General features: G+C 47.0%; 5 protein-coding genes across 5 annotated transcripts; 1 reads left to right on the top strand and 4 right to left on the bottom strand.

Annotated features, from left to right (window-relative positions):
• Positions 1-1,009: 1,009 nt before the first annotated feature.
• On the bottom strand, positions 1,010-3,956 carry TRUGW13939_05936 (uncharacterized protein; the record flags this gene model as incomplete). Its single annotated transcript, XM_035489094.1, has 4 exons — positions 1,010-1,732; positions 1,781-1,843; positions 1,898-3,675; positions 3,737-3,956. 4 exons carry the CDS (start codon positions 3,954-3,956, stop codon positions 1,010-1,012), a joined length of 2,784 nt encoding a protein of 927 aa, XP_035344987.1.
• A 603-nt stretch (positions 3,957-4,559) lies between these two features.
• On the bottom strand, positions 4,560-6,206 carry TRUGW13939_05935 (uncharacterized protein; the record flags this gene model as incomplete). The annotated part of the gene is made up of 4 exons (XM_035489093.1): positions 4,560-4,765; positions 4,827-5,535; positions 5,586-6,047; positions 6,114-6,206. 4 exons carry the CDS (start codon positions 6,204-6,206, stop codon positions 4,560-4,562), a joined length of 1,470 nt encoding a protein of 489 aa, XP_035344986.1.
• A 604-nt stretch (positions 6,207-6,810) lies between these two features.
• Positions 6,811-10,408, top strand: TRUGW13939_05934 (uncharacterized protein; the record flags this gene model as incomplete). Its single annotated transcript, XM_035489092.1, has 2 exons — positions 6,811-6,865; positions 6,930-10,408. 2 exons carry the CDS (start codon positions 6,811-6,813, stop codon positions 10,406-10,408), a joined length of 3,534 nt encoding a protein of 1,177 aa, XP_035344985.1.
• Positions 10,409-10,555: 147 nt separating this feature from the next.
• TRUGW13939_05933 (uncharacterized protein) lies at positions 10,556-11,713 on the bottom strand (the record flags this gene model as incomplete). The annotated part of the gene is made up of 1 exon (XM_035489091.1): positions 10,556-11,713. The coding sequence occupies one exon, from the start codon at positions 11,711-11,713 to the stop codon at positions 10,556-10,558; it is 1,158 nt and encodes a 385-aa protein (XP_035344984.1).
• Positions 11,714-12,288: 575 nt separating this feature from the next.
• TRUGW13939_05932 (uncharacterized protein) lies at positions 12,289-14,364 on the bottom strand (the record flags this gene model as incomplete). The annotated part of the gene is made up of 1 exon (XM_035489090.1): positions 12,289-14,364. The coding sequence occupies one exon, from the start codon at positions 14,362-14,364 to the stop codon at positions 12,289-12,291; it is 2,076 nt and encodes a 691-aa protein (XP_035344983.1).
• Positions 14,365-14,929: the final 565 nt, after the last annotated feature.

Raw genomic sequence — 14,929 nt, 5'->3', positions numbered from 1 at the left:
GAGTGCAACATCTCAAATATCGGATCAAAACAATCCAGACAACCCAACCATGTCTTTGGGCAGGATATTTTACCGCCTGGACACCTATTCGGAGCTTGTTTGTGAAGTGGGAGTAAGAGAAAAAGAAATGCAACTTTTCTTAATCCCACCTTCACACAGCTTCAAATTAATATCTGTTCCTATCTCATTTGGAAATCCGCTTTCGTTAAACGGATTCTTCCAAGATTCGCCATTTCTATTCCCGTCAGTCAGACGAAATTGTGGAATTTTTGGAACCGGTATCATGCCTGTTATGTCTCATGAAGATACCGCTGCACAGTATGAAAATAATGGAGTTTATGTCATACTGAGTAGTCGTGGTGCACTGCTAGGCTTTCACTGGGGAATTTTTATTCCAACTAGGAGCACTGATGGACATTTCTGACACGCGACAAACCGCCAGGGGTAGCTGGTGGATGGAGCACAACAGCTCCGCAAACTATACTTTCACCGAAGCCGATGGTGAATAGCCTGTCGACCTTCTAGCTATCGTCCTAGAAACTCTACTCGAATGGGGAAAACACGACACATCAAACCATTTCCAACCAACGCAGAATCTTAATAAAATCTCGCAAAAGAAAGTACAAAATACCCCGTTACTGGGCTGCGCGAGCAAAACATTTGAATAATCACATCACATCACAAAGGCATTGAGTGGGCGTTTTATGTTTAATTATCATTGATGTACACTTGATACCAGGCGTTTTCCTTTTCTTTTTGGAGTGCCCCGAGGGGCTATTTTTATCGCATTGTTATATTCTATAATGTATGTGACACTGTCACTTGTCTGGAACGATTGCAGATAGTCTGAATAAAACAGACGCGAGTCTAAAAATAAATATGCCCTTGCCAATGGCAATAAAAACAAAACATAATAGAAAAGTGAATGAATAATCTTTGGGGTACTGTGGAGTAACAAGTGTAACAGACCATTTCTACCCACAATTCACTCCTACAAAGGCCGAACAATCTAATCGTGGAACAAGCTTCTCCCTCTCGCCGTTTCAAGGACATTTCTTACAGGTGTTGGTCGGCGCCAAGTATAACCCACAAATGCTTTCTTCGTACGAACATCGAGGGCTGTTGGGCCAACGTTTTTGTCTCGAAGAATCTTGTCGCGTGGTCTTTTATTGTCCTTTCCCCTTTTCTTCGCACAATTTTCCTTGGCATCGACGTTGACATTGTCATTTCTCGTTGTTCCCTGGCAGACAACAGTAACTGGGCGCGAGCTTGAACTAGACGTATCTTCTGCGGTTGGGAATTCCATGTATGAGATAGACGATTCAGACTCACTTCCTGTTGTTGCTTGGGTTTCCTGATTTGTACTGCTTAGACATTCGTCTTCAAAGTATTTGGTGTCTTCATAGCCTGTGACATTGGGAATGTAAGGTGGTTGCCGAATTAACATCTCATTCCAGGGGATATCACGAAAGAATCGGTGTGTTTTGATATCGTTGGCATCATTGGGATAGACGTGGTGTCCCTTGTAGTATGCACCCGATGTACCGACAGGGCTGGTATATATTGTACTATGCAGAGACGGCCAAAGGAAACAATCGTTGATCTTGTATTGCTTGCTGCACAATCGGAATTCCTTGATCTGTAGAAGTTGCTGAATTAGGTCGATTGCATGGAGCGATATCACCAAGTCGCTAAATCGCTCTTGCGGGAAACTCAGTGTTGTCCGATGGTGCTTGGGTGTTGTTAGCAGTGTCGTGAATGAGGCTGCTAGAGTACTGACCAATATACATCTCTTTGTATCGTCACGATTATCGCGGTAGAATGGGGTCATTCCATAGAGACACTCATGTATGTAAGCTTATTGAAAATATTATCATTTCCATCCATTTTAACATACCTCAAACAATATAATTCCAAGGCTCCAGTAATCACACCTGCCATCGTAAGCTTCGCCAGCTATGATCTCAGGTGCCATGTATTGGCTGGTGCCAACAATGCTGCGCGCAAGACGTCTCTGTTCATTGCGATCACGCCAATCGAGTACGCGTTCGCCTGGCTTGAGTCCAGGTGGGCGGTTTCCACAGTGATGAACGTAATTCATGGAGGAATTCGCTGATCCACGTTCGTTTGACTGATCTTTGGCGTCTCCTTCGACTTCAATACCTAGCTTGTCTAGGAGTGAATAGCGATGGCTATGGAAATACTCTTGGTTGTGTGACCAGTGCCCATCAAAAGCGAGTCCAAAATCACCGATTTTCAAATGACCAGAAGAAGATATCAAGAAATTCTCCGGTTTCACATCACGATGAATCCACCCAAGTCTATGAGCTTCTTCAATGCACAAAACCATTTCCGCTACATACCACACCGTGTCCCTTTCAGAAAGAACTCCTTGTCGAAGTAGCAGGCCGAAAAAATCACCCCCGACTTCGTACTCCATGATGAGATAAAGATGACTTGTATCTTGAAAGCTTGCAATTAGAGGCACTATCCATTTGGATTGTTCGGAAGAAGCCAAGAACTCTCTTTCAGCTCGTATGTGCCCCTCCTGGCAAAGTTGTATCATGTCTGCCTTGCGTATTATTTTCATTGCATAAACGTCCTTCCTCTCATTTTTCACGGCAAGACTGTTTGCAGGACGTTTTGATTTTGGCATAAGCCACAAACTTGGACCATCTCGAATACCGTCGACGTCTGTGTTTGCTTCTTTTCTGCTGACAGGTGCCGTGTCCACGCTACCTTTCTCCTTGACTAGGCGAACAACTCCAAAGCTGCCTTGACCTAGAAGTTTGACTGTTTCATAGCCTGCAGCTGATATCGTTTCCTTGTGATTGAATCGATTTGAGTAACTATTCATGACTCGAGTTTGTCTTAAATACTCGGTCTCCTGAGCGACCCATGCTTGCTTTGCCGCTTTTCGTTCCTCGTGGGTAAATGGAAGAGTGCACAGATGTTCTTGAAGCTCACGGTGTCTCTGCCCACGTGCATCTCGACCCGAAATAATGGCATTGAAATGAGTTTCTAGGAATACTTTTGCCGCCGCAGCTGCCTCGACTGTGACGATAGATGGCTGCAGTTTCAGTTGAGGGACTGATTGAGCGGACGAACAACACTGGCCAGATAAAAATTGAGGAACCTGAACGCCATTTGGAGCCTCTGACATCGTCAGGAGGGGAGAAGTCGAGACACCATCTGATGAGCTGCTACGGCTAGCTTGGCTGAAAACAGTCGATATGCACGTTGACTGGTCGGTGCTGCCTTGCGTGATGTTGTCCGAACGACTGAAAGATATCAAAGGTTGAGGTCCATCAGTATTTGAAATCCATGCCCTAGGCCTAGTCTTCCTACGGTGAATCACAGTGCATGGTCCAAAGATGGAAAATTTTCGCGGGAATCGCGGAGGTAGTGCTGGTGGCACGCAGATTTCAGAATCCTTTGACCACGTACTGTCACCATCATTGGAAAGCGTTTCGGCAGTCTCATCAGCGTGTAAGTTTTCGAAACGAGCGCAAGAAGACGACGGCGATGCTTGTAGCACGTTCGAATTTTGAGGGTAGTCAATGGAAGAAGATCCATCTAACTGTGTCGTAGGGGTATGGTTTGGCTGTTCTGTTGACCCACAGTCGAAGGCAGTGGGAGGGGACAGGATATCAGTTTCGCGGACATCTTCAAGGCCTAAGTCTAATAAAATCCCGTCACATCAGTTATTGGTTTTATTGACTCTTCGGAACCATACCAGTAGTCCCAGAACTCCAAAATCCAAGCTTCGACAACACTTTAGCACTACTTCGCCTCAACTGCAGCCGAAGTCGACTACGGTTTCGCTTCTCGTGGGCTTGGTCTTCCGCAGCAGAGTGAGATGTCGGCATCGCTTCTTCCCCAGGGTCATCATTGGCGACGGTCTTTGATGACGTAAAAAGCCTGAAGCGAGAGGCTCTCATCTTGCGTGTTGGCATGCTTGTAGAACCGTTGCACATGTCTTTGCGATTGTAGTGAATGTAATGAGGAATATGGCCCGAATGGTAATAAGGAACTGTCCAAGGTTATGTATTGATGATGTACGAATCGATACGGTTTCGACTAATGAAGTGTCAAAAATGAGACTTGTGGTAGAAAGCGTGGATGTGTAGAGTTACTGCCGCAGGGAAAGCGCAGTACGTACACGTGCTCTGAACCGAGCTGCGGCTTGTACGTGTACCTTTTTAAGGCAATTCTGTGGAAATAGTTCATAAATTTCTATATAGCGAGAGTTAATAAGCTCACTGTATCATACAAGCCATATAATAAAACCACTGGAATCGGACAAAACTGAAACTTTTGAGATACAATACTGAACCACGAGATCAAACAAACAAACCAACTCCGTAGGTGATATCCTCATCCTTGCCAAATGCATTGGAATGTGAAAAGACAGAAACAAGTCAGATATCGGGGTAACTGTGAGCAAGGGAAAAATGGTCTTTCATGTTACGGGACGCGTACATAAGAAAATGGTAGCAAAGAACGAACTGCAAGAAGTCGGGAGGAAACTTTATCGTAGCGCTATATGGATGAGTTCTCTACTTGATTTCCAAGAGCTTGACATCGAAGGTCAACTTAGAGTTTCCGGGAATGCCGGGAACTCCTTTCTTGCCATAGGCCAGATGGGATGGGATCGTGATACGACGTTCACCACCAGCAGCCATGCCAGCAATACCAATATCCCAGCCTTTGATGACTTCTCCTTTGCCGAGCTTGAATGAGAAAGGCTTGCCCTTCTTGTTGGCTATCGAAACTGTTAGAATGCTCGAGTGCCCCCAAAAAATGAAACAATTGTCATGACTTACAATCAAACACCTTTCCATCCTCAAACTTTCCAATGTAACGCATGGCGACTGTGTTCCCGCTCTTAGCAGCAGGTCCCTTTCCAAGCTTCTTGTCATCGATCTTAACACCCTGCACCTCCTTCACTCCCAAGGAACCGGTGGTTTTCTCGGCAGGCGTAGAGCCAGTCGGGCCCTGCTCCAGGTTCTTGGCGAATTGGACCTTCTTGTCGGTCTTTGCAGAAGCAGTCTCCTTGGATTCTTTCTTGGAATCTTTCTTGGCATCAACGGCAGCGGCTTCGCCGTTATTCTTTTTCAATTTTTTCTGTTCCTTCTTGCTTAGGGCGGCGTCACCGTTCGTGGCAGGCAGGGCTTTAGATGCCTCGTCCTCTGCAGCACGCTTGTTCTTTCCCTTGGTAGAGACCAATTTGGGGACTTCCTCATCGGAGTCCGCCTCGGTGATGCGAGGCTCACTAGGATCCAGCAGATCATCAAGGTCGTCGCTCATGTCATCGTCGCCGATCAATGCGTTGATGTCAAAGTCTTCCATACCCTCATCCTCGTCGGGCGAAAGGTCGTACTCATCGTCCTCATCCTCATCGTCGTAGAACTGACGACCCTCGTCGGTAGGGATCACATAGTTACCGGTCAAGTACACAGTATGCGTTCCGGTGACCTTGAAAAAGAGTCGTTCATTTTCGGAGACGGTGATGTCAAGCGGTTGTTGATATTGCTACAATCGTATGTTAGAAGACCAAAAAAAAAAAAAAAAAGGGTTGCCACAGGTATGTTACTTGCCTTCTGTGTGTCTAGTGTGCAGACGACCACTTCTTCCAATTCAAGACCTTCCTCGTCATCATCTTCATCATCATCGTCGTCACCGGTAGCTGGGGCCTTTCCTTTGAGAAGCTTCGAGATAACGGACGCAATATCAACTTCGCTATCGTCTCCAGTATCATCGTCGGCCATAGCGTCGGCAAGATCCTTGATAGCAGCGGCCTCCTTCTGCTGCTTGGCCTTCTCCTTGTCGCTAGGCCCGCCGTTGATCTCTTCATCATCGGAATCCTCCTCACTGTCCAGGCCATCCTCATCTTCGTAGTCGTCATCGTCAGAGTCCTCGTCTTCCTCCATGCCGTCGGGAATACGGATGATCTTGAGAGTAGCACGAGGTGGCTTGCTGGAATCGGCATCATCTTCATACTCGGGGCTGGCATCGGGATCAATGGCAGCCATGCTCAAACGGAACTAGATGCTGGTTAGAAATTGGGTTTGACTCCAATTACTTGGTGTTCACAAGGACTTGAGACTTACCATAGCACCGATGTTTTCAGGCAGCGCAGGCACCATTATGCCTCCAGGAGGCACCTGCAGTGAATACAGGGCAACGGGTTGAACTCCAGACATTGTGAGTGGGTGGAATGATCACTGTGATTGTTGTTTTCTGTCTCTCGTTGATGCGGACACCTTCTCTTGTCGATAAGAAAGATCCACTATTAGACACAAGAAAGTTGCAAGAGGAGAGGAAACTGGATGGGAGAGAGAGAAAAAAGTTGAAATGCACTCGGAAACAAAAGCGGTCAAAAAACTCGCGGCGGCAGAAGCTGTTGGTTGCTAAGGAGCTTTAATTTTTTTTTATCGCGGCCCCACTCTTTACCGGCCCATGGAACAATCCTCATCAGGTTGAATTTTTCTTACGTTGCATTACTTACTATTACGCGAAGAGGAATAAGAAGAATAAACGGGGAATAATAATTTTAGTCTCTAATATGACGGGGATCTTATTACTGTATTTATTGATATTGCATTGCATCATTGTTGTCGAGAATTCACATAGAAGACATGCATTCCATTTTAGGAAAAGCGCGCTATCTTAATTAGGTAATCAAATTAATATACAGATCACGTGCTCCCGCGTCGCGTTGTCGTCGCCACACGTCATCAATGAAGTGATTCTTGACCCCGTCTTACTCAGTCCTTGCCTAGGAATGATCACGCAGTTTCGCCCATGATGGGCACGAGATTGGACGCAAACTCTAATATAGTCCGCAAGAGGATCCAAAGCCGTAAGTAAGCTGCTGCCCGCTACTCGCGCATTTCGAATACTAATCATCGACGACGGCGTTATAGATACGTTTGATGGCGAAGATGGCGAGGAGTACGAGGCATCGAAATTTGGAGGCTTCCCGGATTACTTTCGGCGCAAGAAGATAAAACTTCAAAATCTAGATGCGGAAACCCGTGCAAACACCGCGGACAATCCTCCGATATTCCGTGGCGTGGTAGTACATGTGAACAGTGGTTTGACCCAGCATTCTTTGAGTGATATACATCACTACGTCGTGAGCCATGGAGGAGGCTTCCTCCAATATCTCGATGGCAAGACCAGCGCGACTCATATCATTGCTAGCGATTTAACCCCGAAGAAGAGAGAGGAGTATCGCAAATACCGCATAGTGAAACCCGCTTGGGTCGTGGAGAGTGTCAAGGCCGGCCGATTGCTACCATGGGACCAATATCGTGTAGTTGACGAAGGGCAATCTCAGAAGGTCTTGAAATTTGACCAGGGACTTCTGAAAACCCAAGCCAACTCCTATCAGCATAGCTACAAAGACCAGACCGAGAACAGCTGGTATACATCGCAAGTAAAAGACGCAGCAACCGAAGCACAAAATTCTCCTATTTTGCAAAAGCCTCCGAGCGAAAAGCGCGAATTAGTTTCTTCCGAAATTACTTTAAGCGCTGATACTGATTATGGCGATTTTCCATCCATGGGGTCCATGCCTGAAGCGGCTGGAAATTCGAACATCGCCAGCCTAAAAGAGGATACAATAAGGGATAAGAAAGCCGATTCTGATGAAAGACCCGATGACTTTTACCCTCCTGAACCTATGGCTGAAGAAACGGATACTTCAAAAGGTGCCGAACTTGTCCGAGAAACGATACCTGTGAAACCCGGTATGACATCAGAAGAGTACAATGCCCTACTACTATCCGACCCTCGCATGAGGAAATCCAGCGTCGTCAACCCTGATTTTGTGCAACAATATTATAGAGAATCGCGTCTTCACCATCTATCAACTTGGAAAGCAGAGCTTAAAGCAAAGCTCCAAGCAGCCACCCAGGAAAACGTACAAAGCCACGCAAATGCAAAACGACGTGTTCCTGGCGCTCGAAGATATATATTGCATGTCGACTTTGATAGCTTCTTCGCAGCTGTATCTATTCAAAGACATCACCCGGAATTGATAGACAAGCCAGTGGCAATCGCCCATGGCACAGGCAGTGGCTCGGAGATTGCGAGTTGCAATTACCCTGCCCGTGCTTTTGGTATCAAGAACGGGATGTGGATGAAAGGTGCACTGGAAAAATGTCCTCAGCTTAAAGTTTTACCATACGATTTTCCTGGCTATGAAGACGCCAGTCGCCAGTTCTATAGCTGTTTACTTGCCGTCGATGGAATCGTGCAGAGCGTTAGCATTGATGAAGCATTGATCGATATTACAACGCAGTGTCTGCGAGCCGGTGGTTCGGACGGGAAGGGTATATCTGAAGGGTCACTTTATCGAGAGCAATCAAAAGCCGACGAAATTGCTAACGATCTACGGAATGCGGTCAAAGAAAAGACCCAATGTGCTGTATCGGTGGGTATTGGGGGCAACATTCTCCAGGCCAAAGTGGCACTCCGCAAGGCGAAACCTGCCGGGCAGTATCAGCTCAAACCCGATGAGGTTTTGGAATTCATAGGAAACCTAACGATTCAAGATCTTCCCGGTTTTGCATATAGCCTGGGTGGGAAACTTGAAGAGCTTGGAGTAAAATTCGTGAAAGACGTACACGATATATCCAAAGAAAGACTTGCGTCCCATCTCGGCCCCAAGACTGGCGCGAAGCTGTGGGACTATGCTAGAGGTGTTGACAAGACAGAAGTAGGATTGCATACAGTGCGCAAATCGGTCTCTGCGGAAATTAATTGGGGCATCCGATTTATCAACCAGGGCCAGGCAGAGGAATTCGTGCAGAACTTGTCAGATGAGTTGCACCGCCGTATGCTTGAGAATTTGGTCAAAGGAAAGCAACTTACTATTCGCGTTATGAGGCGATCGTTAGATGCCCCTTTAGAACCAGTCAAGCATCTTGGCCATGGGAAATGCGATGTCTTTAACAAGAGTGTCCTCCTCGGTGTTGCTACCAACGCGAGCGAAATAATAGGAAAAGAGGCTATTGCAATGCTGCGTAGCTTTGGCTTTACACCCGGTGACTTGCGGGGCCTCGGTGTTCAAATGACTAAATTGGAACCGATCAAGTCCACTGGGGGAGGAGTGGCAGAAAGTAGCCAACGACAGTTGAACTTCAAAGCATCCCCAGTGACAAAGAAACAGGTTCAGGAAGTTGACACAGACTTGATCGAGAGCCCTATGAAAGGAGATGGGACCAGTACCGATGCAGCTGAAGTTCTTGACAACCGGCCGGCCTTTGATTCATCACATAAGCCTTTGAACATTTCTGGAACGCAGTTCATAATGCCATCACAACCAGATCCCAAAGTGGTTGCAGAGCTGCCTGCTGATATTCGGTCAATGTTGGTCCCCAAGTCACAGGCCCGAGAAACCTCGCCATCTCCAACGCAACGCCGAAATGCTCACACTAGTGGTGGCCAACTCCCTCCACAGTCGCAAATAGATCTAGAAATTCTGGAAGCATTGCCAGAAGACATTCGATCTGAGATATTAGGCTACTATTCGCGTCCGTCGAGCGAAGGAGAATCTAATCAACCGGGGCCTCCTCGTCATCAGCCTGAACTACCACCTCAGCCTCCTCCGACTCGCTTAGAAAACGTCGCTTTTACCACCAAGAAACCACCTTCGCCGCCAAAGAAACGGCGTGGTCGGCCTCCCAAGTCGTCCACTGTTGCCAAGTCCCAGATCCGTTCTGGCTTGTCGCAGTCCACTTTCAATTTTAACAAACGGATAGCGAGTGAAAATGCATCTGCAGAGAGCATACGGCAAGATTCTCCCGCTTTGGAGGAGTCGGATGAAGTTTCAGAAGATTTTTTGGCAGCTCTGCCTGAGGATATCCGGCGTGAAGTGCTAGAGGAGCAGAGACAAAAGCGAATGAGAAAGAAACCTCAGGCAAACGTTCAACCTGAGAGGCCAATATCTTCCAGAGCAAATACTCCAGGGGAGCCAGTCATTGTACCAGAGAAACGACTTCAACTACCTCCTCATCCTGAAAGACCAACTTTTACATCCAAAAAATTGTCAGCTCTTCCCGACCTTCGTGAAGCGATTGCGGCCTGGCACGCAGCTTTTTCGCCTGAAAATCCTTTCTTGGAAGACGTAGAAGCTCTGGCAATATATCTGAAGCGGGTTGTTCTCGAAGAAAGAGATATTGAAAAGGCAATTTCTGTAGCTGATTGGCTGCATTGGTTAATCCAGGACAGTGCTGGTGATGATGCTACGCCTCAAGTTAAAACAATGTCATCTCAAGAGGCATCCCAGAGCTCACAGCCCGAGACCACATGGGGTCAGGCGTTACAGATAGTGCGGAATAGCGTTGCTGCAGCGTTTGAAGAACGGGGTCTTCTTCCACCCAGCTTCTCGGCCTAGGTGGTTGTACGATTTATGATGGTATACTTGTTACCATAGTCTCATGTTTATCTTACGATTGAATGCTTCTGTACATGGCGCGTATATAGTGGAGTTGAATTGAATATCTATTGTACATATTTGGATACCTATGATTGTTCATTACTATTATCCCTCATGAGCCAAGGGAACTTGTTGCGTCGCACAATGAACCCCGCCCCCTTGCAAAGGCAGCTCATTAATATAGACTTGCCGCATCTCCCTCTTCTCACCAAACACGGCCTTCAAAATTTCAAAAGCGTTGGCATCAGCCTGCTCGTCACCAAACTTGGGAACGATAAGCCCGTCATTGGGCAGATAATAATTCACATAGCTCATTACTGGCGACCATTCACCACCAGACACCACTTCATCCATGGTTTCTTTATCCAACCCCAAACAATCCATGTCTGGTTCGGGTATATCGATGACCTGGAGACTTTGCCCTGTTGCATCTGACTCCTTTAGAAGGATTTCTCTCGTCTCTTCGTATACTTTCATCCACACGGTTTTGGCTCTGGGTCCTGTGGGTCGACTGAGAAGTATCAGGCCAGGCCGCGCGAATCTCGCTAGAGCATCGATATGGCAATCCGTGCTATCGGCACTCTTGACACCAGGAACCCATAGCACTTTCGAAACACCCAAGTAACGTTTTAGGTCTTGCTCAATTTCCTTTTTGTCTTTGCCAGGGTTTCGATTTTCGTTGATTATCGAGCTTTCCGTTGCCAGCAAGGTCCCCTGACCGTCGATTTCCAGTGCGCCTCCTTCCGTGACGATACTCGCATTTTCACGCGCAATTTTCATATCATTCAGAAGCGTCTTCGCCAAAGTGACCGTTCCAGCTGTAGCATGCCGATTTCCCCAACCGTTAAAGTTGAAATCCACCCCAACCAGCTTGCCTTCTTCTTCTCGTGCTGAAAATTGCCGTAAAACAGTAAACGTAGGCGCAATATCTCTCATCCATAGATTCATATCATCCTCTCGAACGGGATGAATCCTAATTTTATACTTCTCAGTCGCAGCGGACGAGCCGCTAGTGGCCAAGCCAGTGCTAAACAGTTCACGTGCCTCATCAAGTCGCTCCTGACCGACAACTAGAGTAACTGGCTCAAACGCAGCGATTGCGCGGGCCAACGCAGATACTTCGTTTGTTGCGGCTGTTAGGGATGCTGGGGTTTGGAATGTAGGGTTGTTGAGGCCCGGCCAGGCGAGAATACAGTGTGAGTGGCGAGTCCATTCTGCAGGTCGCAGGAAAGACGACGCTGCTGCTGCGCGATGGAAGGCCATTATTGGGGACAAAAGAAAAGCTGGAGTTGGCGGTGTGTGTGGTTTATTTTTTGGTGAGAAAATCAAGTGATGTACGTTTTAATGTACACTGCAGCCTTTGATTCGAGTCTGTTCTGGACAATACACGTTGTATATGTAGAAAATATACTAGTCCCCGCAATTTTCATGCTAAGACCTCCTTTCGATCGCTATTGTCTTTCTTCAGACCCAATGGCAAGAAACACAATATTGAAAGCGATCAGTTGAGAAGACGGAATTTCGACGAATGCAGTAATGACCTACCGTAAAGGGTAATTAATCATTTTGGGGTTGTCGCTTTCCGGAACCGGCTATTTGTTTGGCATCGCCGAGAACGTTATGAATGCATTTTCATATTTAAATGATCAATTGATGCAGGACTTTATAACGATACTATTCAAGAGATTAAACTTGCATGTGTAAATATCGATTGATCCGTTGCTGCGTCCTGCGCAGTTTTATCCTGACATTGACCTAAACATTTGAACAAGCTGCAGAGACGCCTCTATGCAATGCTGCTTTGAAAGTACAAGAAAATGTTCCAAAAATTTAAAGGTTTAACTTGATAAAGCGGAAGATTCTCGTAGAGCCTTCTTCTTCTCATACGTCTCCCGCAAAACATTCTTGATATTTGCCTGCGCCTTGGTAAAATTTGCCGCAGAGACTTTGATCAGCATCTCTACTTGCTCAGGCGTCCACACAAGATTGTAGCTTCCAGACCACTTTGCTGTCGAAGGATTGTAGCCAGGAACGGCATCTTCGTTGTCGAGCAGCGGCATATAGACGATGGAGTTGCCTTTGTGGCAGATTGGAGCGGGAGGATTGGTGACTATATGTCCGTAGGAATCAATGACCTCGGCTGGCCGCTCGCAGAGGTCGCCGTCATATATTTGGGCATATTCGTCATCAGAGTGCCTCGTTGTAGGACTAGCCTGAGAAGAATCAGATGTTGAAGATGACGTTGATTCAAGTTTTGATACCTGTTTGGTAGTATCTGTTGGTCGCTTCGTATATCGAATACCCCGTCGACTACCAACCTGATCCGCACGTTGTTGGAATACGTCCTTCTGGACGTCACTAGATGCATCTATGTGAATGATCACATCAACTTCCCGCTTCGGGTGCAGTAAAACATATGTTGGACAGTTATTATCCAACCCCGAGTCCAAGAGATGTATCCTGGGAGAGTTCTCAATGCCAGGGGGACGAGCTTGCCCCTTGGGAACTTTGTTGATATGGAACGTAAAGTTATGCTCATTGCATGCGTGCAATGGATGATGTTGCTGAAAGACTTTTGTCTTCTGTTTCCCCCACATATGTGTGATCTTGAGCGCCAGATCATGCACAACATTACCCAGCGAGCCCGGCGGAAGATTTCGCTTGATTGTGGCTAGATACGCATCCAGCGGTCCAGCGGGTGCACTGGTACAAAGGCCGAGCAACAGCGCCAGAGACTGTTCAGGTAATTGCATTGTAGATTTCCCCTCATCAAAAGGCCGACCAAACCCCCATGTTGGCACCCAGGCTTCGAGTTCATCACAACCTATCTCATAAGGTGTCATCTCAAACCATTGATACCAGGCATCCACGGTCGTCGACTGTTCGTCTAACAGAGGATTTTCATCTTTAAAGGGATGTTCCTTATCCACCCAGTCTTTCCAAGGTCTTTCATGGCGGATGGCAGTCATGATAGGCAGAGGCTCCTGGCCTTCATCCAACCATTTGCTTGCACTCGACCACTTGCACCAGCCTCGGTTGGCATTCGGCTTCTGGCGATGTATACCAGATTCCTGACTGTGATGGAGGAAAAGATACCCTGTTGTAAAAACAGAATACAAGTCCATCAAAACAACATGAAGACTGCTGACTTGTTTCAGCATCAATGGACCCAATGTGTCGTAAGTCCCATTAACAGCAGTCAATGTCGTGCGAATGGCTGGATCTGATAAGGGGTGATATGGAGATAACCGTTTTTGGAAATGGTCTATAATGTGATCGATATTTGCATCGGCGAAAGTGTAATAAGCCGAAATAGACCAGCAAGCGCCGCTGACACCGGCTACATAGGTGAGCAAGTCCCAAAGTCCGGCCTTTTTCATCTCTGCCATGTAGCCGACGAAGCCGATCATGGCACGATAACCACCACCACTCCCACCAAAGCCAATGATGGGGATATCATCTGGGTGAACTTGCTCAGCATCCAAATCCAAGTACTTTGCAAAATGGTCGCGAATATGGAGCTTCCTCTTAGCCAAGAAAGCGTTCTCTTCCGGTCCCAAGTCCAGGCCACGCCGGACATGTGCAACTTTTTCAATCTCCGGATAGCGGCTGGCGTCCTGGATATCTTTATGAATCAGCGCTTCTGTGGTGAAAACATCCCTCGCGAGACTGATGTCGGCGATTGCCTCGGGAAAGGCCGGTTTGACGGTCTTATCCCAAAATCTGCGGATCTTGCCTCTGAACCGGTGGCCATGGGCCTGCTTCTCGTCCTCAAATTCCGAGCCGTCAGAATGCGGCAGATAATGCTGGTGTGATAGTATCTCCTGCTCATACTGTCTTTGCTCTTCAGTTCCTGACTGGTGATCGCCAGCAGCTGGAGCGGGGCTGTCTTGGTTCCTATTGAGCCATGTCATCTTGGCGAGTATAAGTTAGTGGTGATAGAGTGGCAGCAGTTGGCGAGATGTTAGTAATAAACATCGCTCCGGGCAGTCGCGAACTCGCTGTCCCAATCGGGCAGGCGTTCGTTGCATGCTGCATTGCGGGCCGCTGATTGGCCTATGTCTATCCCACCTAATTAGTTAATATTAGTTAGTTAATATTAAGTAGGATAACGTAATCGGTAAGCGAGCCGCCACTGCAAGCGAGCCGCCACTTCCGCTCAAAAACGCGTCCCATAACAATTCCAATTTGTTCAACACGCCAATATGCCACCAATTCGCAATGAAAACCAGTCAAATTCTCAGGAACAAGAGGGAAGACTCTTATTAGCTATTTCCGATTTACAAAATAAAAAAATCTCGACTATTGGACGAGCGGCAAAGATTTATAATGTTCCTCGGACAACTCTACAAGATCGACTAAACGGCACTCAACAAAGATCTCAAACACGCGCCAATAACCATAAATTGAATAAATTTGAAGAGGAATCGCTTGTTCAATGGATATTGGACCTAGATAAGCGAGGATTACCTCCCCGAC

Source organism: Talaromyces rugulosus, chromosome III, assembly GCF_013368755.1.
Source record: "Talaromyces rugulosus chromosome III, complete sequence".
In the NCBI taxonomy this organism is placed as follows: domain Eukaryota; kingdom Fungi; phylum Ascomycota; class Eurotiomycetes; order Eurotiales; family Trichocomaceae; genus Talaromyces; species Talaromyces rugulosus.
Note: the sequence above shows the minus strand (reverse complement) of the source record. Positions and strands in the feature narration are given on the sequence as shown.